Genomic DNA, 26,436 nt, shown 5'->3' with positions numbered 1-26,436 from the left:
CCTCAGGGACCGGCTTCCCCATTGCCGGCACCTGTGTTGTTTTCTCAGGGGATGCTATCGCCCCTCCCCGTGTGACTCCGCCACACTGCGATGGTTCTCAGCCTTGGTGGCCTCCAGTAGCTCCAGCACCGGCATCACCATCGTTAGAGATGCCCCGGCGAGAGCCAGCCCCCCTCGCAGGCCCGGTTTCTCAGGAGGCTGGTTCACCTGTGGTCGTGCCTTCCCCATCGTCCCCGCCACTGGGTCTTGCCCCTCCCAAGGTGGGACGGGATTCGGAGTTCGACAGCGTGTCGCCCGTTCTATCCCGGGCTCCGGTGGTGGGACGATGGGGCCTCTTCGTGTGGGTCACTTCCAATCGTATGTGAAGGTTCCGGCTCGAGGGTTGGCAGATCCCCCCAACTCCAGCATTCCAATGGATGTGGAGGTCATCGCTACTGCACGATGCTCCACCTTCCGATGCAGTGGATCACAGTGGCTTCACCCCCCAAAGGAGGAGGAGTGTAGTAGCCACCAGAAAGATCGCAGGAGGCGCACATTGGCATGGCGCGCGCGTCGTGGACAGTAGTTGCCGCAAGTAAAGTTCCGTCCACCAGAGGGCACGCGAGAATTCGGCTGCACACTCTGTTGGCGGAACAGCAGCAACTCAGGCAGCATGGGCTGTGCCCAGTCAGTTTTACATCGGGCATGCCTAGCAGACAGCTCCCGGTCTACACTATGTGAAGTGCGACGGACAACGTGAATCGTGTTAATACAGTAACTTTATTCACTATGCTCAATGAACTGTTGCAACAGCTGAAAGGGAATTTTTTTTCCCAATGATGCAGAACTCTTTAAATATTGCCTCACAACCACATATTTCAAATGGAACGAATTCTATGGTGTCACTATGGGGGAGGACGTTAACCCCAGTTATAGTGAACTTCTATACAGAAAAATTCGTGGAGCAGGCATTGGAAACTGTGAACAAGAAACCAAATATTTGGTTCTGATATGTGGATGGTACATTTGCTTTGTGGTGGCATGGCAGAGAGGAACTGGGTCGTTTTCACCAACATCTCAACGAGATCAGTCTGAAGATTCAGTTTACTGTGGAGGAGGAGGCAGGCAGAAGATTAAATCTTCTTGATGTGCTAGTTTCCAAGAAAGAAGATGATAACTTGGCACTACTGTTTACCAAGAACCAATGCACACAGACTGTTACACCGTTTGTACCTACCACTCACAACAAAAGCGAGGTATCATAAAAACATTGGCAGATAGAACGAGGAAAATCTGTAAAACGGAGCTGCTTGACACAGAATTAAAACATCTTACCAATGAATTGCTGAAGCATGGTTATTCTTTAGCAGAGGTGAAAATAGTGTTAAGACCACTGTGTAGAAATCATAGTGATGCTCAAGCACCAGTGAAATAGAAAGTTTTCCTGCCTTTCATTTAGTGTGTTACTGACCACATAGGAAAAACAGTGAAAAAATGGAACATCACAGTAATCTACAAACCCACCTGGAAGATATATGAGCACCTGAAATTGTCCAAGGCTGCTAGCCAACTTACAGGATTCCGTGTAGTTGTGGGAAGTTGTATGTAGGTGCTACAAAAAGAACAGTGAAAAAATGACTAGAAGAGCACAGGGGCAATTGCAGAAATGGGGAGATTGACAGATCAGCTGTTGCAGAACCTGATTTGCATCCAGGAGACCACTGCATTAATTTTGATAGGACTCAAGTACTGGCAGCCACAAGCAGATACGGATACCTTGAAAGTTATACTGAGAGGCCATAGAGATTGTAAAACACTCCAAGAATTTCAGTAGGAAGGAGGAGGGTGTGAAAATGAATGACATCTGGTTTCTGGTGCCTAAGAAAATGTGGACCAGTCTTCCACCAGAGGGTGATAGCAACAGTGATATGGCAGTCGACAATGGCCAATTGCACTTGCATATTGAAAACCTGTGACATCACGCGACTGTGTGGAAGCACACAGAAGTGGAATTTTGCTATAGTCAGTAATGAGCCAAGGTGTGAATTGGACATTGAGAGAAACTATGATACCCCACGAAAAATCTCCTCTGCTGATGGGGCTAAAACATATTATTTTAAGGTGGAATCCATTCAGTCATGGCATAAAGGCCCAGAAAATTTTGTTATTTGTGATATGTCCCTGCGGAAGTGTACATTGTACAACTAACAGCCAGTTGTCCACTGCCAAACTGTGGCCATGAGCAGAGTAGGCCATCCTGTGGCACAACATACAGATGAATATAAAGTCCTTTCAGTAGCTTCTTCACTATGTGATCCATCTGTATATTCCTCTCCACCACCAGCTTTTCTGAACTGCACAGATGGGAGTTACACTTAAAACACATTCTCTGTTCCTGTAATTATCCCGGCCTCAACCTACGGTAACATACTGTCCTCACATCTTCCACTCAACAGTTTCCACCCCCTCTGTCCTCTCTGCTACACTCTTTGTTTGCGACCCTCTGCCAATGCGCCCACCCATCTTTCCCCACTGCTCTCCTGTTTCACTCTGTTTTCCCCATCACCTTGCCCCACAATCTGCTGTTGCACCTGTTGGCATTCCAGTCTCTGCACACTCCACCAACAGTACTCTTTCCTTCCCACACTGGTACACTACTATTGCTTCCCCTAACCCTTCCCCTTCCCCGCACCTTGTAGATTGCAGCATTAATCCCACATGATAGTTGCATTCTAGCCAGAGTTGGCAGTTATGTGTGCATGAGGTATGCTTGCTTGTGTGAGTGAATGGTGCTGGTTTCCCTTTCTCTTTTTTCAATGAAGGTTGAGGCCGAAAGCTTATGTGTAAATGTCTTTTAATTGTGCTTGTCTGCACTTGGCTTGTTATCTTTATGGTAAGTAGCAATCTATCCTTTCTTATATTGTTGTTAAACAACTGATTAAGATTCTCTTGATTGGACATGTTTATGATTTATACAGAACATAAGGTAAACAAAAATGATAAATGCCCCTTAGTAAAATGCACCTCAGAGTGCAGTAGCTTCAAAACAGTTTCAGTTTGCTACAAATGTTTGTGGACAAACATTCACTGCACATCTGTTACTAACAATAGAACATGGGCCAAAAGCCAGTAAAATTTTTGCATTGCAGTTGGATGGTTTTACTTCAGACAACTACGCAAAAGAGATGGAGTAACAGCTTTTATGAGTGAACATATTACATTTAAAATAACTTCACTTATTGAACATTACATTGAAGAAGGAACAGCTGAAATGGCTGGTGGTGTACCCCCACATAAATGCCCAAGTGTATTAGCTAAACATGAAGTTTATTGGAATGAGCCACCCATCAACTGATGTGGGTGGTGGAGTTTTGATAGACTTAACATGGTACTTAAGTAGACGAATGTCACTGATCTTAGTGTAGCTGGATACTTAAATATTGATGTAGACTTCTATAGAACAACTGATGAAAACATTAAATTCTTATAAGAGCACAAATATAGCTAGCTCTGACACTATGGTAACAGAGTCAAGTACCAGTAGAAGAGAATATGTGATAAGCAATAGATATGTAAAAGACAGTGTTAGCTGCAGAAGTGTTGATTTTCAGTATTTGGATCACTATTGTCCATTGTTAGAATTCTGAAACTTTACTGTGTCAAAAACAACTACATAGTTGTTCTTTCAGACATAGTTCTGTTTCAGTACAGGTAACAAGTACATCACCATGTGGTAGTGAAATGGCACGGCAACTGCAAACTACTACAAAGTTGAAGAATGTGGTGCAGTACGATTCTTGAAGGGAAACATCTAAATTGGACACAAATTCACTGTAAAATTCTGGTGGTGTATGGATAAAATGGAGTATTGATCTAGTTGTAATACATGGCTGATGCTGATTGGGAAGTCCAGATTTTGCACCATGCAAGTCCATCTTTTCAGCAAGCTGAAATAACATATGAGGGGAAAGAAATTTTCCAACAATAAGGATGTTCACTTAACCGTTCCCTGTAATGGAGCGGAGTTGTTGAGGAATTGAATAATTGGTAGAATGTTCCATCTGTTGTTTAAAAGGAGTTGGTGACTATGTTGAAAAATAGTGTGATATATATCTGCATCACTTTGAAGTGTAGCACAACATTCAATAAAAGTTACTTTGGCAGCTACACCATCATGGAACTTACTTTTTTTTAAGTCCCCATTAAAATGTATGAGTAGAAATGGATTCTGAGAATTGGCAACACAGCTTCTCCAAAAATAAATAACAGAGGTGCATTGGACCCCATGAAGCTAAAGGATCAGAAAGCAAATGGAGTGAATTTTATAGAACCACGTTGAGGCGTTTTGACTTCTGCTTCCCCATCAAAGAAATAACCAGGATTTACTAAGACGCTGTTGTAGTGAATGTGATACTACACTGAAACTTTTACTTATTCTGCTTAAGTTAAGTGACATTATATGTGATATTGACTGTATATCTTGGGTTCGTCACATAACACTCATTTTATTTCGTCAACAGTTCCAGATATTGAAATGAGGTTTAGGCAAGTATAGTTTGCTAAGAGGCACATACTTTGATATGTAACAAAGAATATAAACTCTAGTATTGATAGAGATATTGAAGCAAATATGATTTTTTTAAAAATAGAATGATATACTTGTTTTTAACAGCATTCAAAAGTGCTTGAAGAGAGGTGTACAGTGATATAATGCTTGTTAATTTTGAGGCTGAAACTCTTCACAAAAGAATCCAAGAAATATTATAAAATTGAAAAGTGAGTCAGCCAAAATTGGCTATTGTGTTGTAAACATGCTCCCACCAGGCTACATCATTGTGTCAAGATTTTCAACTGTTTACTTGTCTGTGTTGCAGAAATAGCGGAAACTGTGTTATCTATCAGCAGGTCATTTCTGAATCAACATTTCTTGCATGCAGACATGCACACCAATGAATAGAAGTTAGACGTGTTACTTTTATATGGGAAATGTCAAACAAATGCTGTCGAAATGGTAATGGAAAACTGCGTGATGAAACTGTAGTTGTTTCCACAAATATCTTGAATTGTGCACACATTTGAAATTATTTCCCTAAACCCCATCTAATGTGCCAAGAGCTAGCATATACCACAGTTCCATTAAAAAAACCATAGTTGACCCTGTGTCTATGTCATATAGGAAATGAGGTTTACCGTAGTAGAGTAGGCCTATCTTGCTGCCTATAACAATACGGCCTGGCATGAGAGCCATGCTTGGGATGCTAGCTGATTCTGGCCACATTGCTTTCCAGTTTTAGTGCAATTCTCAGACTCTTTTGTGAAAAGTTTCAATGTCAGTACTAACAAATACTATATTACTGTTATTGTTCTTCTGAGAGCTGTTGAATGCAGCTATGAAAAGTGTATGTTTCCATTCAAAAATGTACTTGTTTCAATATCTGGGCTGATACAAGAATTCAGAACATAATCCATACAAAATACACTCCTGGAAATGGAAAAAAGAACACATTGACACCGGTGTGTCAGACCCACCATACTTGCTCCGGACACTGCGAGAGGGCTGTACAAGCAATGGCGCTAGCTGCGCAGCATTTGTGCACCGCCGCCGTCAGTGTCAGCCAGTTTGCCGTGGCATACGGAGCTCCATCGCAGTCTTTAACACTGGTAGCATGTCGCGACAGTGTGGACGTGAACCGTATGTGCGGTTGACGGACTTTGAGCGAGGGCGTATAGTGGGCATGCGGGAGGCCAGGTGGACGTACCGCCGAATTGCTCAACACGTGGGGCGTGAGGTCTCCACAGTACATCGATGTTGTCGCCAGTGGTCGGCGGAAGGTGCACGTGCCCGTCGACCTGGGACCGGACCGCAGCGACGCACGGATGCACGCCAAGACCGTAGGATCCTACGCAGTGCCGTAGGGGACCGCACCGCCACTTCCCAACAAATTAGGGACACTGTTGCTCCTGGGGTATCGGCGAGGACCATTCGCAACCGTCTCCATGAAGCTGGGCTACGGTCCCGCACACCGTTAGGCCGTCTTCCGCTCACGCCCCAACAACGTGCAGCCCGCCTCCAGTGGTGTCGCGACAGGCATGAATGGAGGGACGAATGGAAACGTGTCGTCTTCAGCGATGAGAGTCGCTTCTGCCTTGGTGCCAATGATGGTCGTATGCGTGTTTGGCGCCGTGCAGGTGAGCGCCACAATCAGGACTGCATACGACCGAGGGACACAGGGCCAACACCCGGCATCATGGTGTGGGGAGCGATCTCCTACACTGGCCGTACACCACTGGTGATCGTTGAGGGGACACTGAATAGTGCACAGTACATCCAAACCGTCATCGAACCCATCGTTCTACCATTCCTAGACCGGCAAGGTAACTTGCTGTTCCAACAGGACAATGCACGTCCGCATGTATCCCGTACCACCCAACGTGCTCTAGAAGGTGTAAGTCAACTACCCTGGCCAGCAAGATCTCCGGATCTGTCCCCCGTTGAGCATGTTTGGGACTGGATGAAGCGTCGTCTCATGCGGTCTGCACGTCCAGCACGAACGCTGGTCCAACTGAGGCGCCAGGTGGAAATGGCATGGCAAGCCGTTCCACAGGACTACATCCAGCATCTCTACGATCGTCTCCATGGGAGAATAGCAGCCTGCATTGCTGCGAAAAGTGGATATACACTGTACTAGTGCCGACATTGTGCATGCTCTGTTGCCTGTGTCTATGTGCCTGTGGTTCTGTCAGTGTGATCATGTGATGTATCTGACCCCAGGAATGTGTCAATAAAGTTTCCCCTTCCTGGGACAATGAATTCACGGTGTTCTTATTTCAATTTCCAGGAGTGTATTATATACCCCTCAGCATACTATCAATTTGCACAAATCCTTGTTTCGATATCGGGAACCATTCAGGGAAGAAAATAAATGTTATATATTACTGTACTCAACCTGTATAAGGAAACAGAGCTACATGCTTGTAAGGGAAATTACAATTAAGAAAAATCTTTAAGGCAGACCTATTACTGTTTAGGAAACAGATAAACAACTGTACAATAGAGCATTCAGCCAGCATAGGTGCAGCATCCCAAAGGCCATTCAATAAACATTGTAAAACTGTCAGTATGGTGGACAATGAACCTGTCAAATTAGACATGGAACCCACCTGGTAAAAGATCCAACTACAATATGCAATTTATGAAATAAGCCCTTTATCTCTCATTTTTACCAACCAGCTTCCTTTATAGATATGCAAGCTGGGACACCATAATATCACACACTGAGCAGAGCTCAGATTTAGGTGAATGTACATAAGATATTAGACACAATTTATAAACTAAAGAATAAACACTACCTGGGCTGGATGGTATTTGAAGCATAGTGGTAAAGAAATTTGGGAATGAAATTACTAAACCCCTCACCATTTTATTGTAGTATTAAAGAAAACTTTTATCAAAGTGCCTTAAAAATAAGTGTGATTAACCAGTGCACAAGAAAGGAAGTAAGGAACAAATGTCAAGTTATAGACCAAGATCACTAAATCCCATCTTCAGTAAAATATCTGAAACTGTGATATCCTATCTCAACTCACTGTCTTCTTCTGAAAACTCAAAATGCTTTCTGAATCACAGCTTTAATTTGCTTTATTTTTTTACCTCTTAACACAATTTTAGATGCAGGAGCATGTCAACAAAGTGCAGTTATAGCACTGTTTTGCACACTCCAAGAAGTTTTTGACACTATTCTGCAATTATTAAATTTGTGCATATGACTATAATATACTCCACAGTGAGCAATTGGTTTTATATGCAATTTAGTACTACACTTATTGCTAGGACAAGTGTTGCATACCTTATTATTCATGTTAGTGGGCATTTAAGAATAAACCACTACTTAAATTGCTTCTTAAAAGTATCTTCAGTCAACATCTTAAGATCATCTACTAGAAAATTATGAAAAACAGCTCATTTTCACACAATGCCTTTTTGATGTTAACATTAATCTTGTTGTTGTTGTTGTGGTGTTCAGTCCTGAGACTGGTTTGATGCAGCTCTCCATGGTACTCTATTGTGTGCAAGCTTCTTCATCTCCCAGTACCTACTGCAATCTACATCCTTCTGAATCTGCTTAGTGTATTCATCTCTTGGTCTCCCTCTACGATTTTTACCCTCCACACTGCCCTCCAATACTAAATTGGTGATCCCTTGATGCCTCAGAACATGTCCGATCCCGTCTTCTGGTCATGTGCCACAAACTTCTCTTCTCCCCAATCCTATTCAATACTTCATCATTAGTTATGTGATCTACCCATCTAATCTTCAGCATTCTTCTGTAGCACCACATTTCGAATGCTTCTATTCTCTTCTCGTCCAAACAATTTATCGTCCATGTTTCACTTCCATACATGGCTACACTCCATACAAATACTTTGAGAAATGACTTCCTGACACTTAAATCTATACTCGATGTTAACAAATTTCTCTTCTTCTGAAAAGCTTTCCTTGCCATTGCCAGTCTACATTTTATATCCTCTCTACTTCGACCATCATCAGTTATTTTGCTCCCCAAATAGCAAAACTCCTTTACTACTTTAAGTGTTTCATTTCCTAATCTAATTCCCTCAGCATCACCCGACTTAATTCGACTACATTCCATTATCCTCATTTTGCTTTTGTTGATGTTCATCTTATATCCTCCTTTCAAGACACTGTCCATTCCGTTCAACTGCCCTTCCAAGTCCTTTGCTGTCTCTGACAGAATTACAATGTCATCGGCGAACCTCAAAGTTTTTATTTCTTCTCCATGGATTTTAATACCTACTCCGAATTTTTCTTTTGTTTCCTTTACTGTTTGCTCAATATACAGATTGAATAACATCGGGGAGAGGCTACAACCCTGTCTCACTCCCTTCCCAACCACTGCTTCCCTTTCATGTCCCTCGACTCTTATAACTGCCATCTGGTTTCTGTACAAATTGTAAATAGTCTTTCGCTCCCTGTATTTTACCCCTGCTACCTTTAGAATTTGAAAGAGACTGTTCCAGTCAACATTGTCAAAAGCTTTCTCTAAGTCTACAAATGCTAAAAACGTAGGTTTGCCTTTCCTTAATCTTTCTTCTAAGAAAAGTCGTAAGGTCAGTATTGCCTCACGTGTTCCAGTATTTCTACAGAATCCAAACTGATCTTCCCCGAGGTTGGCTTCTACTAGTTTTTCCATTTGTCTGTAAAGAATTCGTGTTAGTATTTTGCAGCTGTGACTTATTAAACTATAGTTCGGTAATTTTCACATCTGTCAACACCTGCTTTCTTGGGGATTGGAATTATTATGTTCTTCTTGAAGTCTGAGGGTATTTCGCCTGTCTCATACATCTTGCTCACCAGATGGTAGATTTTTGTCAGGACTGGCTCTCCCAAGGCTGTCAGTAGTTCCAATGGAATGTTGTCTACTCCCGGGGCCTTGTTTCGACTCAGGTCTTTCAGTGCTCTGTCAAACTCTTCACGCGGTATCGTATCTCCCATTTCATCTTCATCTACATCCTCTTCCATTTCCATAATATTGTCCTCAAGCTCATCGCCCTTGTATAGACCCTCTATATACTCCTTCCACCTTTCTGCTTTCCCTTCTTTGCTTAGAACTGGGTTTCCATCTGAGCTCTTGATATTTATACAAGTCGTTCTCTTATCTCCAAAGGTCTCTTTAATTTTCCTGTAGGCAGTATCTATCTTACCCCTAGTGAGATAAGCCTCTACATCCTTACATTTGTCCTCTAGCCATCCCTGCTTAGCCATTTTGCACTTCCTGTCGATCTCATTTTTGAGACGTTTGTATTCTTTTTTGCCTGCTTCATTTATTGCCTTTTTATATTTTCTCCTTTCATCAATTAAATTCAATATTTCTTCTGTTACCCAAGGATTTCTACTAGCCCTCTTCTTTTTACCTACTTGATCCTCTGCTGCCTTCACTACTTCATCCCTCAAAGCTACCCATTCTTCTTCTACTGTATTTCTTTCCCCCATTCCTGTCAATTGCTCCCTTATGCTCTCCCTGAAACTCTGTACAACCTCTGGTTCTTTCAGTTTATCCAGGTCCCATCTCCTTAAATTCCCACCTTTTTGCAGTTTCTTCAGTTTTAATCTACAGGTCATAACCAATAGATTGTGGTCAGAGTCCACATGTGCCCCTGGAAATGCCTTACAATTTAAAACCTGGTTCCTAAATCACTGTCTTACCATTATATAATCTATCTGATACCTTTTAGTATCTCCAGGGTTCTTCCATGTATACAACCTTCTTTCATGATTCTTAAACCAAGTGTTAGCTATGATTGTGTTGTGCTCTGTGCAAAATTCTACCAGGCGGTTTCCTCTTCCATTTCTTAGCCCCAATCCATATTCACCAACTATGTTTGCTTCTCTCCCTTTTCCTACACTCGAATTCCAGTCACCCATGACTATTAAATTTTCGTCGCCCTTCACTATCTGAATAATTTCTTTTATTTCATCGTACATTTCTTCAATTTCTTCGTCATCTGTAGAGCTAGTTGGCAAATAAACTTGTACTACTGTAGTAGGTGTGGGCTTCGTATCTATCTTGGCCACAATAATGCGTTCACTATGCTGTTTGTAGTAGCTTACCCGCATTCCTATTTTCCTATTCATTATTAAACCTACTCCTGCATTACCCCTATTTGATTTTGTGTTTATAACCCTGTAGTCACCTGACCAGAAGTCTTGTTCCTCCTGCCACCGAACTTCACTAATTCCCACTATATCTAACTTCAACCTATCCATTTCCCTTTTTAAATTTTCTAACCTACCTGCCCGATTAAGGGATCTGACATTCCTTGCTCCGATCCGTAGAACGCCAGTTTTCTTTCTCCTGATAACGACATCCTCCTGAGTAGTCCCCGCCCGGAGATCCGAATGGGGGACTATTTTACCTCCGGAATATTTTACTCAAGAGGACGCCATCATCATTTAATCATACAGTAAAGCTGCATGCCCTCGGGAAAAATTACGGCTGTAGTTTCCCCTTGCTTTCAGCCGTTCGCAGTACCAGCACAGCAAGGCCGTTTTGGTTATTGTTACAAGGCCAGATCAGTCAATCATCCAGACTGTTGCCCTTGCAACTACTGAAAAGGCTGCTGTCCCTCTTCAGGAACCACACATTTGTCTGGCCTCTCAACAGATACCCCTCCGTTGGGGTTGCACCTACAGTATGGCTATCTGTATCGCTGAGGCACGCAAGCCTCCCCATCAACGGCAAGGTCCATGGGTCATGGGGGGAATCTTATTTGTTATTTATTGAGCATCCATTTTATCATATACAATGATATAGGAGTTGTTGTGATACATTGTATGAGTATGTAATTATACAGTAAATTAATAACATAGGCCTACGGTGGTAAAACATACAGTGTATAAATATATATCTTGTGCAGCGTATAGTAGAGAATAACAAAACAAACAATAATTAATTATTTATAATGCATACTATTTTCATACATTTGTTTTTCATATATGACTTATCATTATAATTGACCACTATAGTAGAGAATAACAGAACAAACAATAATTAATTATTTATAGGGTGTACAGGCAGACTATTTTCATACATTTGTTCAAATATGAATTATCATTATCATTGGCCACTATGTCACTATGTTCTGAAAACCCATGTACTCTGTAACACTGTAAAAACATTCTCTTAATAACATTTTATTAAGCTGACTAATATCTTTTTGAGGCTTGGGGTGATATATTGCACTTTTGTGTTACTGGGCTGTTTTGTGTGTTTCTCTGTGGAAATCATTATGTGTCCTGTTGGGTAGTCATGGCACTCACTATTTAAAGAAGAAAATTGTGGGTGAGATTTGAAAAAGCAGATACTTTAGTAGATATATAAAGATGGAAGTGACATTATTTGAAATTCTTTGAAAATTTCGCTGCAGGGCTCTCTTGGTGCAGCCCCTTTCATGATTCTTAATGGGCATTTTTGAATAATGAATGACAAGTTTGCCAGACTTGAATTACCCCAAAATAAGACACTATACCGCAATAGACTATGCATAAGAGCATAATAAGCACATATTACCCTTTTTTCACTGCAGCAGTTTTTCAGCATTATGAGTATGTAGCAGCATTTACTTAGCTTTTTATTGAGCATTTCAATATGTTTATCCCCCTTTAGATGCTCATCTAGCCAGATACCTAAAAATTTTGTGTTTGAAGTTTGCAAAATCTTCTGTTCACCAAGTTTTAAAACTATATTGGGCTTTACTTTATTCGATACGTGGCTGAAATTCATCCATACTGCTTTTTTTTTTTTTTTTTTTTTTTTTTCCTCATTTACAAATAAACAGTTATCTCTAAACCATTTTCCTGCTTCTTCTTTTGTTATTTCTACTTTGTGTTGCAAGTCAGTCTCATTTTGAGCTTTAATTAATAAAAAGACTTGTATCGTCTGCATACAATACAGCATTAGCTAGTGTTAAACAGTTTGGTAGGTCATTTATGAAAATCAAGAACAAGAGGGGCCCCAGCATAGAACCTTGTGGCACTCCATTACTAACTTTCCTATATTCTGAAAAGTAAGAGGTTCCTTCGTGAACTATTTCTACTTTCTGGTATCTGTCTGACAGGTATGATTTATACCAGCTGTGAACAGTACCACGTACACCATAGCAATATAGTTTCTCAAGCAATAATTCATGATCAATTACATCAAATGCCTTTGATAAATCTAAAAACACCCCACAGTTTACTTCGTTATGATCTATAAAGATCAGGAGAAGTTTTAGGAAATTATATACAGCTGTTTCAGTCGACCTATTTTTTTTGAAGCCATTTTGCTCACTGACTAATATTCTACTTGTGTTCAGGACCCTATGTAAATCTTTTATGCCTTGCATCACAGTTCTGAATTTGCAAGGTTCATATTTGTGTCCTTAGTGTTTTCTTCCTTTAAAATAATGGTTTGCAGCATATAGGTGGCATAAATTGGAAGGATATTAAAACTAGTAAGTAAAAGAAACAGTGGAAGAGTTAGGATAGAATAACAACATGAATAGGGTAGATTGCTCAGCACCACACAGAGGAGGGACTGAACACCAGACATGCACATTTAAAAGTAGGCTATTGTGTAACTTTTAGCTATCGTTCTTCATGAGATGAAGTAAAACACACACATACTCACATACGTACAACTCACACATGCAGGGCTACTGTCATCTACAGCCACTATGGTCCCACTGGAGCAAGTAGTGATCTTAACTGGAGTGGATAGTGGAGGTACAGAAGGGGCCTAGGAGGAAGAGGGATAGTAGTGTAGAGGTGGGGAAAGATTTGTTGTGCTGCCTGTGAAGACATGAAGGAATGTGTGGGTAGAGGATGGTGGGTTGCAAGAATCAGAAGAATCAGTGTCAGGAGAGCTATGATGACAGAAAATAGGGAGATGAGAGAAGCAAAGAAGTGAACAGAACTATGAATGTGAACTGGGGCATAAAAGGTGTATGTAAGTCTTGAATGGAAAAGGGAAGAGGATAGAGACATGTGGAGGACAGAGACTAGTGAAGGCTGAGGACAGAGACTAGTGAAGTTTGAGGCCAGGGGGTTTTGAGAACTAAAGATATCTTGCAGAGAGAGTTTTCAGATCAGCTACTATTAGTGGGAAGGATACAGATGGCATGGCCAGTGAAGCAGCCATTGACATCAAGCACGTTGCACTGCGTTGCTTGATGACTACTGGGTGGCCTAACTGTCTCTCTGCCACAGTGTGATGATTGCCATTCATGTGGACAGTAATCTTGATCTTGTTAGTGGTCTTGGCAACATAGCTAAGCTGGTAGACTATGCGGCTCCTTTCACATGTTGCCTTGCCTTTGATGGTGTAGGAAACACCTGTGGCAGGAGGTGGTACTGTAAGGATGTGTGGGGCAGGTCTTGCATGTAGGTTTTTCCAGGCTATATAAACTGTGGTTCAAAGGGTTATGTTGGAAGTGGGGATGGACTAAGGACAGATAAGGATATTCCATAGGTTGGGTGGGTTATGGAATACCACTATGGGAGTGGCGGGAAGAATATTTCATATTTCAGGACGCAGTAGGACGTAATGGAACTCTGGCAAAGAGTGTGATTCAGTAGCTCCAGTCCTGGATGAGAGTAAATCATGATGAGGTCACTCCTTTGTGGTCAGTTGTGATGTTTGCCTGCTTTATTTATTCATTGATAGTCCTTAGTATCATAGTGCTGTATTGTTATACTGGATGAAAAATGCAGGGTGGAAGTTCAACGCTGACTACTGTAAATATGTAGCCAACTGTTGCACAATTGTGTTTCACAGTTCTTTACTTTAACTATTCTCAACCCCCCCCCCCACTATTTACAACCCCCCCCCCCCCCCAATATTACACAAATATATGGCCAGTGCGCTATAGGTAAATGTTGATTAGCCTCATTAATAGGTTGCAGTCAACATTAGAATACTGCTACAATAGTTTGGTGTTGAACATCTGTGAACAGTATAAACCTAACCACACAGTCACAGTTCTTGCAGAATAATACGGTACATGTGACACTGTTGTTGTTGTGGTCTTCAGTCCTGAGACTGGTTTGATGCAGCTCTCCATGCTACTCTATCCTGTGCAAGGTTCTTCATCTCCCAGTACCTACTGCAACCTACATCCTTCTGAATCTGTTTAGTATATTCATCTCTTGGTCTCCCTCTACGATTTTTACCCTCCACGCTGCCCTCCAATAATAAATTGGTGATCCCTTCATGCCTCAGAACATGTCCTACCAACCGACCCCTTTTTCTAGTCAAGTTGTGCCACAAACTTCTCTTCTCCCCAATCCTATTCAATACCTCCTCATTAGTTATATGATCTACCCATCTAATCGTCAGCATTCTTCTGTAACACCACATTTCGAAGGCTTCTATTCTCTTCTTGTCTAAGCTATTTATCGTCCATGTTTCACTTCCATACATAGCTACAATCCATACAAATACTTTGAGAAATGACTTCCTGACACTTAAATCAATACTCGATGTTAACAAATTTCTCTTCTTAAGAAACACTTTCCTTGCTATTGCCAGTCTACATTTTATATCCTCTCTACTTCGACCATCATCAGTTATTTTGCTCCCCAAATAGCAAAACTCATTTACTACTTTAAGTGTCTCATTTCCTAATCTAATTCCCTCAGCATCACCCGACTTAATTCGACTACATGCCATTATCGTTGTTTTGCTTTTGTTGATGTTCATCTTATATCCTCCTTTCAAGACACTGTCCATTCCGTTCAACTGCCCTTCCAAGTCCTTTGCTGTCTCTGACAGAATTACAATGTCATCAGCGAACCTCAAAGTTTTTATTTCTTCTCCATGGATTTTAATACCTACTCCAAACTTTTCTTTTGCTTCCTTCACTGCTTGCTCAATATATAGATTGAATAACGTCGGGGAAGGGCTACAACCCTGTCTCACTCCCTTCCCAACCACTGCTTCCCTTTCATGTCCCTCGACTCTTATAACTGCCATCTGGTTTCTGTACAAATTGTAAATAGCCCTTCACTCCCTGTATTTTATCCCTGCCACCTTCAGAATTTGAAAGAGAGTATTCCAGTCAACATTGTCAAAAGCTTTCTCTAAGTCTACAAATACTAGAAACGTAGGTATGCCTTTCCTTAATCTAGCTTCTAAGATAAGTCATAGGGTCAGTATTGCCTCACGTGTTCCAATATTTCTACAGAATCCAAACTGATCTTTCCCGAGGTCGGCTTCTACCAGTTTTTCCATTTGTCTGTAAAGAGTTCATGTTAGTATTTTGCATCTGTGACTTATTAAACTGATAGTACGGTAATTTTCACATCTGTCAGCACCTGCTTTCTTTGGGATTGGAATTATTATATTCTTCTTGAAGTCTGAGGGAATTTCGTCTGTCTCATACATCTTACTCACCAGATGGTAGAGTTTTGTCAGGACTGGCTCTCCTAAGGCCGTCAGTAGTTCTAATGGAATGTTGTCTATTGCCGGGGCCTTGTTTCGACTCAGGTCTTTCAGTGCTCTGTCAAACTCTTCACGCAGTATCATATCTCCCATTTCATCTTCATCTACATCCTCTTCCATTTCCATAATATTGTCCTCAAGCTCATCGCCCTTGTATAGACCCTCTTTTTATACTCCTTCCACCTTTCTGCTTTCCCTTCTTTGCTTAGAACTCGGTTTCCATCTGAGCTCTTGATATTCATACAAGTTGTTCTCTTTTCTCCAAAGGTCTCTTTAATATTCCTGTAAGCAGTATCTACCTTACCCCTAGTGAGATAAGCCTCTACATCCTTACATTTGTCCTCTAGCCATCCCTGCTTAGCCATTTTGCACTTCCTGTTGACCTCATTTTTGAGATGTTTGTATTCCTTTTTGCTTGGTTCATTTACTGCATTTTTATATTTTCTCCTTTCATCAATTAAATTCAATATTTCCTCTGTTACCCAAGGATTTCTACTAACCCTCATCTTTTTACCTACTTGATCCCCTGCTGCCTTGACTATTTCATATCTCAAAGCTACCCATTCTTCTTCTACTTTATTTCTTTCCCCCATTCCTGTCAATCGTTCTGTTATGCTCTCCCTGAAACTCTGTACAACCTCTGGTTTAGTCAGTTTATCCAGGTCCCATCTCCCTAAATTCCCACCTTTTTGCAGTTTCTTCAGTTTTAATCTACAGTTCATAACTAATAGATTGTGGTCAGAGTCCACATCTGGCCCTGGAAATGTCTTACAATTTAAAACCTGGTTCTTAAATCTCTGCATTACCATTATATAATCTATCTTAAACCTGTCAGTATCTCCAGGCTTCTTCCATGTATACAACCTTCTTTTATGATTCTTGAACCAAATGTTAGCTATGATTGTGTTGTGCTCTGTGCAAAATTCTACCAGGCGGCTTCCTCTTTCATTTCTGAGCCCCAATCCATATTCACCTACTACTACGTTTCCTTCTCTCCCTTTTCCTACTACCAAATTCCAGTCACCCACGACTATTAAATTTTCATCTCCCTTCACTATCTGAATAATTTATTTTATTTCATCGTACATTTCTTCAATTTCTTCGTAATCTGCTGAGCTAGTTGGCATATAAACTTGTACTACTGTAGTAGATGTGGGCTTCATGTCTATCTTGGCCACAATAAGGTGTTCACTATGCTGTTTGTAGTAGCTTACCTGCACTCATATTTCTTTATTCATTATTAAACCGACTCCTGCATTACCCCTAGTTGATTTTGTATTTATAATCCTGTATACGCCTGACAAAAAGTCTTGTTCCTCCTGCAACCAAACTTCACTAATTCCTACTATATCTAACTTTAACCTATCCATTTCCCTTTTTAAATTTTCTAACCTACCTGCCCGATTAAGGGATCTGACATTCCGCACTCCGATCCGTAGAATGCCAGTTTTCTTTCTTCTGATAACGACATCCTCCTGAGTAGTCCCCACCTGGAGATCCGAATGGGGGACTATTTTACCTCCGGAATATTTTACCCAATAGGACGCCATCATTATTTAACCATACAGTAAAGCTGCATGCCCTCGGGAAAAATTACGGCCGTAGTTTCCCCTTGCCTTCAGCCGTTCGCAGTACCAGCACAGCAAGGCCCTTTTGGTTAGTGTAACAAGGCTAGATCAGTCAATCATCCAGACTGTTGCCCCTGCAACTACTGAAAAGGCTACTGCCCCTCTTCAGGAACCACATGTTTGTCTGGCCTCTCAACAGATACCCCTCCATTGTAGTTGCACCTACGGTATGGCCATCTGTATCGCTGAGGCACGCAAGCCTCCCCACCAACGGCAAGGTCCATGGTTCTTGGGGGCAGGACATGTGACACTATTTATCAAATAAATTAAACAGACATTGTTATTAATTGTTCCAGTTGTGTTACACTTATTCCACCATTAAGTAGATGCAGTGTTGTTAATCTGAAAAGTGGCCATGGACTGATTGACTGTCTCGAGACCAAAAATTGGTCCTTTATATATCCTCACAATAATAGGCACTGAAACTATACAGTGTTCAACGTTTAAGTTACTACAGAAATAACATTTAAAACATAACTCATTCAACTAACTGAATACATTGCAAAATTCGTTCTTTTTGACAGTTCCTTCTATCACAAAGGTTAGGCCGAATTATTTGTTTAAATAATGAAATTAACAGATATAGTTATACAAACAATACTTTTGACAAACCTGGTAACCATTTTGGAATTAATTAAGGGCTGGCTTTGCTAATATGTTTTCGAACAGAGCCAAATAAGTACTTTAAGAATCCTAGTAGTTCTTCTTCCAAATCTTTATAATTAGTACAGAATTTATATTTGTTTATAAGTCAACAATAGAATCTAAGTCACAAAACAATTACCTTGATTTCACCCTACAATGACCTGTAGCAAAAGATATTAACTAGGAATGGTCAAAATAAATTAGAAAATTAATTACATACACAAAACTAATAACAAAATTAGATCTGGTGCTATATTCCTCAAGACTGAGGGCCAACCTTTCTCTTTTATGGAAATGCAGATTATACGTGGGTATGTAGGTCCACTTCTGTAGCTGAGTGGCCAGTATGTATGGCTGCTATGCAGAGGACCCAGTTTCAATTCAGGTCTTGTAAATAAATTATATCAAAAGTTATAAAAAGGATAGAGTGCTACTCACTGTAAAGTTCATACACTGAAATAGACAGGCACAACAAAAAGACTGTTACATACTAAGCATTCAGCCAAAGTGTTCTTCAGAAAAGAAAGGAAAACAGACACACATTCACACAACGAGGCACAGTGCATACACATGATCGCTATCTCTGGCTGCTTTAGCCGGACAGCAACTGTTGCGTCAAACAAAATCAGCAGAAGGGATTGGGGTAGGGAAGGTAGAGGGATAGCAGAGTATGGGTAGGGGAAGAGAATAGCTCTGTCTGACCCTAGAATTCAGCAGGACAAGACTCAAGAAGTGTCAAAAGGCTGTGGGTGATGGGGGCGTAAGGAGAGCAGAAAAAGAGAAGAGCAAACAAAGGAAATGATTGGGTGGGGGGAGTGGATAGCCAGAGACTAGCACAATGAGGGGGAGGGGATGTGAATTGTGTGGAGGTTATAGGACAGAGGGGACAGAAACTGTTGGGTGCAATATGTGGGCACAGTAGGTTATTGTAGGTTGAGGCCAGGATAATTTCGGGAGCGGAGAATGTGTTGCAAGTATAACTCCCATCTGCACAGTTCAGAAGAGCTGGTGGTGGAGCAGGATCCAGATGGCCCAGATTGTAAAGCACTGATCAGCTGCATGTTCTGCCACAGGACTGTCTTACCCCATCAGAGGTCAGGCCATGTGTGAAAGCAGCCATGTCATATACCAGCTCTGCTGCAATCATTGCTCAGCTTTTTATATTGTTATGACTACCACCTATCTGTATACCAGTATGATTGGCCATAATATGCTTGATTTTAACATTTTAATAAGAGTTTCCGTATAACACAATCTTTGCTTTCAAAATTGTATTCTGTTTTTGTAAGTATTATTACTTGTAATACTATATATATATACTCCATGCAGAGAAAAGTAAATAAACAAATAAAAATAAATTTATGAGGTGGGAATGAAGTGTGGTAGTTGAGGTATTCATCAAATGGCCCGCATAGTGTGAGTAAAATGTGATCCACTAATTGTATTTATGTTGAATCATTTTAATATTTACAATAATTAACACTGAAAAATCTGTTTTTTCCCTCAGAGAGCGATTGCCAAAGGACTTTATAACTGCTCATTGTGATACAGATGGTAAGTTAAATACATATGAAATATTGGTTTCTTTTTGAGTAACAAACTAATTTTTTTCTTATTTTGTCATTCCTTATCAAGAAATAAGATTATTTCACCATTGATTTTTTTACTTGAAATTACTTTATCAGAGTTAGACAACAATGATATAAATAAATGGATAGAGTTGATTCTGTGAGCAAAGTTGCACTATAAACTTAAGTAAATAATTTGCATGTAATAGAACTCTTTTTTTTTATAAATGGATTATCTGACAGTGAGTTACACAGATTTGTTTTCAAAATTTCAAATAGCATTGACCCAGGAGAGAGGTATAATCTATTAATCATTCTGAAGGCATTTGCTTTGAATTTTGTTCTTACTAGCCTATTTACTGGGATGGCAAAATTTTGTATGGTTACCCAGAAACAAATTCCACATTGTTGTTCCTGATAGGGTCAGAGATGTAAAGATTTGCAACTGTTAGTGCTCAGAGTTTTGTCCGGATTTCAAAGTAGCTTATTGATAGCAAACCAATCCAATGAAGAGTCTTGAGATCCATGCATTTCCTGATGAGGAGCTGAGATATTGTTACATGATGTAAACAAGGTTATGTCCTCTGCATAACAATTGATTGACTACGACTCACAATAGGACAAATCATTGATAGCTTCTTTGAGAAAGCTGGGTCCAGAAACAAAGGCCTGTGGAACATCAGCACTAATTTCTAATAAACAAGAGCGTCTATTTCTGAGTAAGACAAATTGCCTTACTTCATATAAACAGGAAGAAATTAAGGTTATTTATACAATAATACTCCAATTTTGTTAGTGTGATGTCAGAAATAGAACATTCAAATGGTTTCTTTAGATCACATAATGCAAGTGACATTGTCTTTCTACTTTCCAAATTTTCAGGCTGGTATCAGGGATACTTTTAGGCAGCTGAAAATTAAATTGATTGTTACACTGAAGGTCACTAGCCTAATTGCATGCATGTGAGTAATTTGAACATATTTTTTTAGAGTATTGGCACAATGGAGCCTGGTTAGAAGCTCCATGGGTCTTCTTTATTACCTTATTTTAGTACTGTGCCAGCAAATGGGTCAAGAAAAGATACATATTCTGAACATGTTCTGTTTTTGAAAATAAAACTTGTATGCAGAGTGTGTCTCATGAGCATCATCAAGCACAATTATGGTGTTTTGGCAGATCTTTGCAATTTTGTTTTGACAATCTGTAGCTGGAGTCAGTGCAAACAAATACTGTCAGAGCATATGTTTCATGCACCAGACAGCATCAACAGAAATCATCAATTTGTTTCCTGTTACAAACAAAATAATTTTTAAAGCAGAGGTTTACTTGCTCATTCGACTGAGCAGTTCCCAATTCTCCTAATGTGATGTACGTTTTAGTGATATGTGTTAACAGGGACAGTAAAATAGGAAGAACAACCAGTGCTTCAATGATGACTGAGTAACACTGGTGCGTGTTGATAGCAGACAGAATGGCAAAAGGCTGCATACATGTCACTGCTGGATCACTGTTATTTTTCCTATTTTACTGCCCCTGTTAATACATATCAATAAAATGAATATTGCACTTGACTAATTTTGAACTGCTCTTTCAAATGGGTGCATAAAATTCCACTTCAGAAATCATTTTGTAGGTAATGGGAAACAAACTGATACTTTTTATTGACACTGGGTATCGCATGAAAGATGTAGTGAACTGTATTTGTTTGGCTGACTTCAATTACGTTGTAAAAATGAAGTTATAAATATCTGCTGAAGTCCCATGGAAATTCCACCTAACAACTCTTAAGACAGACACCTGGTACAAAATGAAAAATTCTTTTAATAATGTTACCGTATTTACTCAAATCTAAGCCGCACTTTTTTTCCGGTTTTTGTAATCCAAAAAACCGCTTGCGGCTTAGAATCGAGTGCAAAGCAAGCGGAAGTTCTGAAAAATGTTGGTAGGTGCCACCACAACTAACTTCTGCCGTCGAATATATGTAGCGCTACACAGGCATGCTTTGTAGGCACAAAGATAAATACTGGCACCAAAACCTCTGCGTCAGTAAATAAATTTAAAAAAAAGGGTGGAAGACGAGCTTTTTTTTCTCTGCTCCGAGTATCGACCACTGCATTTTCATACATTATCCAATGAAGTAAATACAAATTCCGTATTGTTCATCTTCGAATGTTGTAGAATTTCAATGTGCTACGAAAATCCGACTAGCAAGACTGTTTGGGATGTTTTTCAATATGGCCAACTCTACGTTCTGAATTTTTTCCTACCCGTGAGAAGAGATGGTTGCTAATAGTAACCTGATGAAATGTGAATCACAAGCAGTATTCTCTTCACCATTCACCATAAGAATAATACGAATATAAACATTTTGCCATGTATTCTTCCGTGTTTGTTGCTATCTCATTTAAATCCTGTCTGCCTACTAAACTACGAAACTAGAGTGAGACAACAGCAAATGCGGAAGAATATCCTTATCGTGTCATGTTTATATTCATATTATTCTTATGATTAATAGTGATACACTCAGAAATGAAGCACGGCAACCGACTAGATTTTTAAATCTAGGATGGCTCTAATTTCTGTGCAGAATTTGATGTACTAAAGAAGCGGCCGCAAAGATTTTCAAACGGAGAAAAATTTTCGCCTAACTCTTGTTCAGAACATGTTCTATCATATGCAGCCTATTATTTGGTTCTCGTTGATCATTATCAAAGAAAGCAGCAGTGTAAGTAACAACAAATAGCAGTCTCTTGACATTGCTTTGCTAATGAGACGATTCGCCTCTTTTTAGTTGTAAGTGGCGGTAGCGCGCACAAAAGCAAGCCATGCCGCGAGTGGTGACAGGCTGTAAACACGCACTATCAGAATGCTACAAACAATGCATGACACAGTACAGTGATGCATTTTCAGCTTAGAGTGACATAAACACCTATAACAGAGAAAACGGCACTTATCAGATCAAAGCAAAATAAGCAATCGATTCAAACCAGACGAAGCACGTGAAAAAGGAAGGGTACCCGTATAAATACGGACGGAGCGCCTGACGCATAGCAATGGCTACCTTTTAAAACTTAACTGCTAAGCTTACGACTCGAACCAAACTACTGTAGCTGCATCGTCATTCATTCGACCTAAATTGTGTCTCATATTACAATGGACCAACTTTGTTTCGATTTGGAGGTGCGGCCTAAAACTTTTCTCTCCCCTTGAATTTCGAGTCTCAAATTTCAGGTGCAGCTTAGATTCGGGAAATCTTTTTTTCCTTGATTTCGAGTCTCATTTTTCAGGTGATTAGAGTGCGGCTTAGATTCGAGTGCGGCTTAGATTCGAGTAAATACGGTAGACATCCAGTAGCAGTCCCTACTTTTGGAATCAGAGAATTTAGATGTATCTTTCGAATGACATTGGCTGTGATAATTTCCCGGTGAAATGCATGTCTTGCCGACAACTGAGACCAAGTAGATTGCTTACAGACATATCTGTTGCCTTAATTTTGCTTTCCGTGTTCTCTGACACAAGTGACAAAGTCATCATTCAGTTTTTTTGAGTTTTTCTGCATCAAATAGTTTCACGTGACTGCTTAGAATTATCTTGTTTTATAATTTCCCATGCTGTGTGAACCTAAGCTTCAACAACTCTTCTCATCTTCAATAAAACTTGTCCTAATATGTGACATCATCATCAAGGGTTGGTGCTGGGGCCACTGCTGTTTCTTATTTATATAAATGATATGCCTTCTAGTATTACAGGTGATTCAAAAATATTTCTGTTTGCTGATGGCACCAGCTTGATAGTGAAGGATCTTGTGTGTAATATTGAAACAGTAACAAATAATGTAGTTCATGAAATAAGTTCGTGGCTTGTGGAAAATAATTTGATGCTAAATCACAGTAAGACTCAGTTTTTACGGTTTCTAACTCACAATTCAACAAGAACTGATATTTTGATCAGACAGAATGGGCATATTATAAGCGAGACGGAACAGTTCAAGTTCCTAGGCGTTCTGATAGATAGTAAGCTGTTGTGGAAAGCCCATGTCCAGGATCTTGTTCAGAAACTAAATGCTACTTTATTTACCATTAGAACAGTATCTGAAATAAGTGACACTTCAACACGAAAAGTAGTCTACTTCACATATTTTCATACACTTATGGCATATGGTATTATTTTTTGGGGTAATTCTTCTGATTCAAAAAAGGTATTTTTGGCTCAACAACGGGCTGTTCGAGCTATATGTGGTGTAAGTTCGAGAACCTCTTATCGACCCCTATTCAATAGTCTGGGAATTCTGACATTGCCCTCACAGTATATATTTTCTTTAATGTCGTTTGTTGTTAGCAATATTAGCCTATTCCCAAGAGTTAGCAGCTTTCACTCAGTTAATAGTAGCCAGAAATCAAATCTGCATGTGGAATGCACTTCCTTGACTCTTGTGCAGGAAGGAGTGCAGTATTCTGCTGCGTCCATTTTCAGTAAGCTACCACAAGAACTCAAAAATCTTAGCAGTAGCCCAAACTCTTTTAAGTTTAAACTGAAGAGTTTCCTCACGCCTCACTCCTTCTATTCTGTCGAGGAGCTCCTGGAAGAGCTAAAAAATTAAGCAAATTCCAGTGTTAAACAGTGTTGATTTTCTTTATTTAAACTTACGACTTGTCACCTGAATATGTTTTTTATATATTTCATTTTATCTGTTTCTAATATCGTGTTATAATTTCATGTATTGACTCGTTCCATGACCATAGAGACTTCTCCTTAATTTGGTCCCACAGAACAATAAATAAATAAATAAAAATAAATAAATAAATAAATTTACACCAGTTTTGGCCACTGTTGCAAATTGCCATAATCAGAGATCAGAATGGTGAATTTAAATAAATTGCAACATGTCATGTGGCTGAAATGTTTGTCGATACAACATGGTGATACGGTCACATGCTTAGATAAGTTTTAATGTAGTTCTTTGCTGCTTATAATTTATTTGGACCTCCTTTTGCATAACTTTCACAAGCTACTTTTTTGGTAAATGTAAGCTTAGCTTTATAGAACTTTTTACTTCTACATATTTAAAAAATATATGGACTGCACTTTTCAATTCCATCTTTCCCTGTTTGACATTTACAGACAAATTCACGATCTGTGTTATTTAAACTATCAATAAACAGCATAGTAATGATATCAATATAATAGAGGGAAACATTCCACGTGGGAAAAATTATATATAAAAACAAAGATGAGGTGACTTACCGAACGAAAGCGCTGGCAGGTCGATAGACACACAAACAAACACAAACATACACACAAAATTCAAGCTTTCGCAACAAACTGTTGCCTCATCAGGAAAGAGGGAAGGAGAGGGGAAGACGAAAGAAAGTGGGTTTTAACGGAGAGGGTAAGGAGTCATTCCAATCCCGGGAGCGGAAAGACTTACCTTAGGGGGAAAAAAGGACAGGCATACACTCGCACACACGCACATATCCACAAGTCTGCTTGTGTCTGTATGTGTGGATGGATATGTGCGTGTGTGCGAGTGTATACCTGTCCTTTTTTCCCCCTAAGGTAAGTCTTTCCACTCCCGGGATTGGAATGACTCCTTACCCTCTCCCTTAAAACCCACTTCCTTTCGTCTTCCCCTCTCCTTCCCTCTTTCCTGATGCGGCAACAGTTTGTTGCGAAAGCTTGAATTTTGTGTGTATATTTGTGTTTGTTTGTGTGTCTATCGACCTGCCAGCGCTTTCGTTCGGTAAGTCACCTCATCTTTGTTTTTATATATAATAAACAGCATAGTGTATTCTTCTCTCAGAGCTGTTATCCATGTTGCACCATATCCCCTGGGATACATTGATTGCTTATCAACTGTGTTAGAAGCAGTGGATCAATGTCTGCAAAACCTCCACCTGCAACGCTAACCATATTCATATACGTCTGTGGAAATTAAGAAGAATATTATCTGTACAGGCATCATTACAAGCAGTACATTTGTTTGTGCAATACAAGTCAATGTTGAAATATCCACAGAAAGAAAAACTGGTTTTAAACGTCTGTAGTTTTTTGACCATTAACTCAAATATTTCAAATAGGGTGTCAGAATAGTTAAAATGTGGCAGCTGCTATTTTTAAGCAAAAAATTAGTCTTAAGAATGAAAGTTTTAACTCTAATTGTGAGTAGTCATATATTGCAAGAAAATGTAACCACTCACAACATTGTGAAAGCATTGAGACATACATCAGTAATATCTTGTTGCCCCTTACTCTCCTTCTGAACCCTCCTTACCATAATAATTACACAATACAACATTGAGGTTATACAAGCACTTGAGCTATGTTTTGAAATGTGAGATATCCTTTGTAAAGTCTTCCCCATATCTACAAAAGTGGTATTAACCATCTGTCCAACCCATGAAATATCTTGGTCCTCCTATATCCCATTTCTTCTTCCTGTGTTTTTTCTGCCTGCTGTGTGATAGGAATGACAGAACTTGATGTGTGAATGAATATCGAGGCAAAAGATATAGGCACAAGACCAAACCCATTCACCTGCCCATCAAGTCCTATTCCAGTTGTATCATATACCGTATTTACTCGAATCTAAGCCGCACTTTTTTTCCGGTTTTTGTA

General features: G+C 39.9%; 1 protein-coding gene across 1 annotated transcript in view; it reads left to right on the top strand.

The window, feature by feature from the left end:
- The window catches only part of LOC124622389, a 125,260-nt gene that overhangs the window by 13,885 nt on the left and 84,939 nt on the right, over positions 1–26,436 (top strand). Inside the window, exon 2 of the mRNA XM_047148078.1 lies at positions 19,761–19,807. Within this exon, the coding sequence (XP_047004034.1) occupies positions 19,761–19,807 (47 nt within the window). The remainder of the gene's footprint in view (positions 1–19,760; positions 19,808–26,436) is intronic.

The sequence above is a fragment of the Schistocerca americana genome, chromosome 7 (genome assembly GCF_021461395.2).
Source record: "Schistocerca americana isolate TAMUIC-IGC-003095 chromosome 7, iqSchAmer2.1, whole genome shotgun sequence".
Taxonomy (NCBI): Eukaryota; Metazoa; Arthropoda; class Insecta; order Orthoptera; family Acrididae; genus Schistocerca; species Schistocerca americana.
This window is presented reverse-complemented; position numbering and strand designations above follow the sequence as displayed.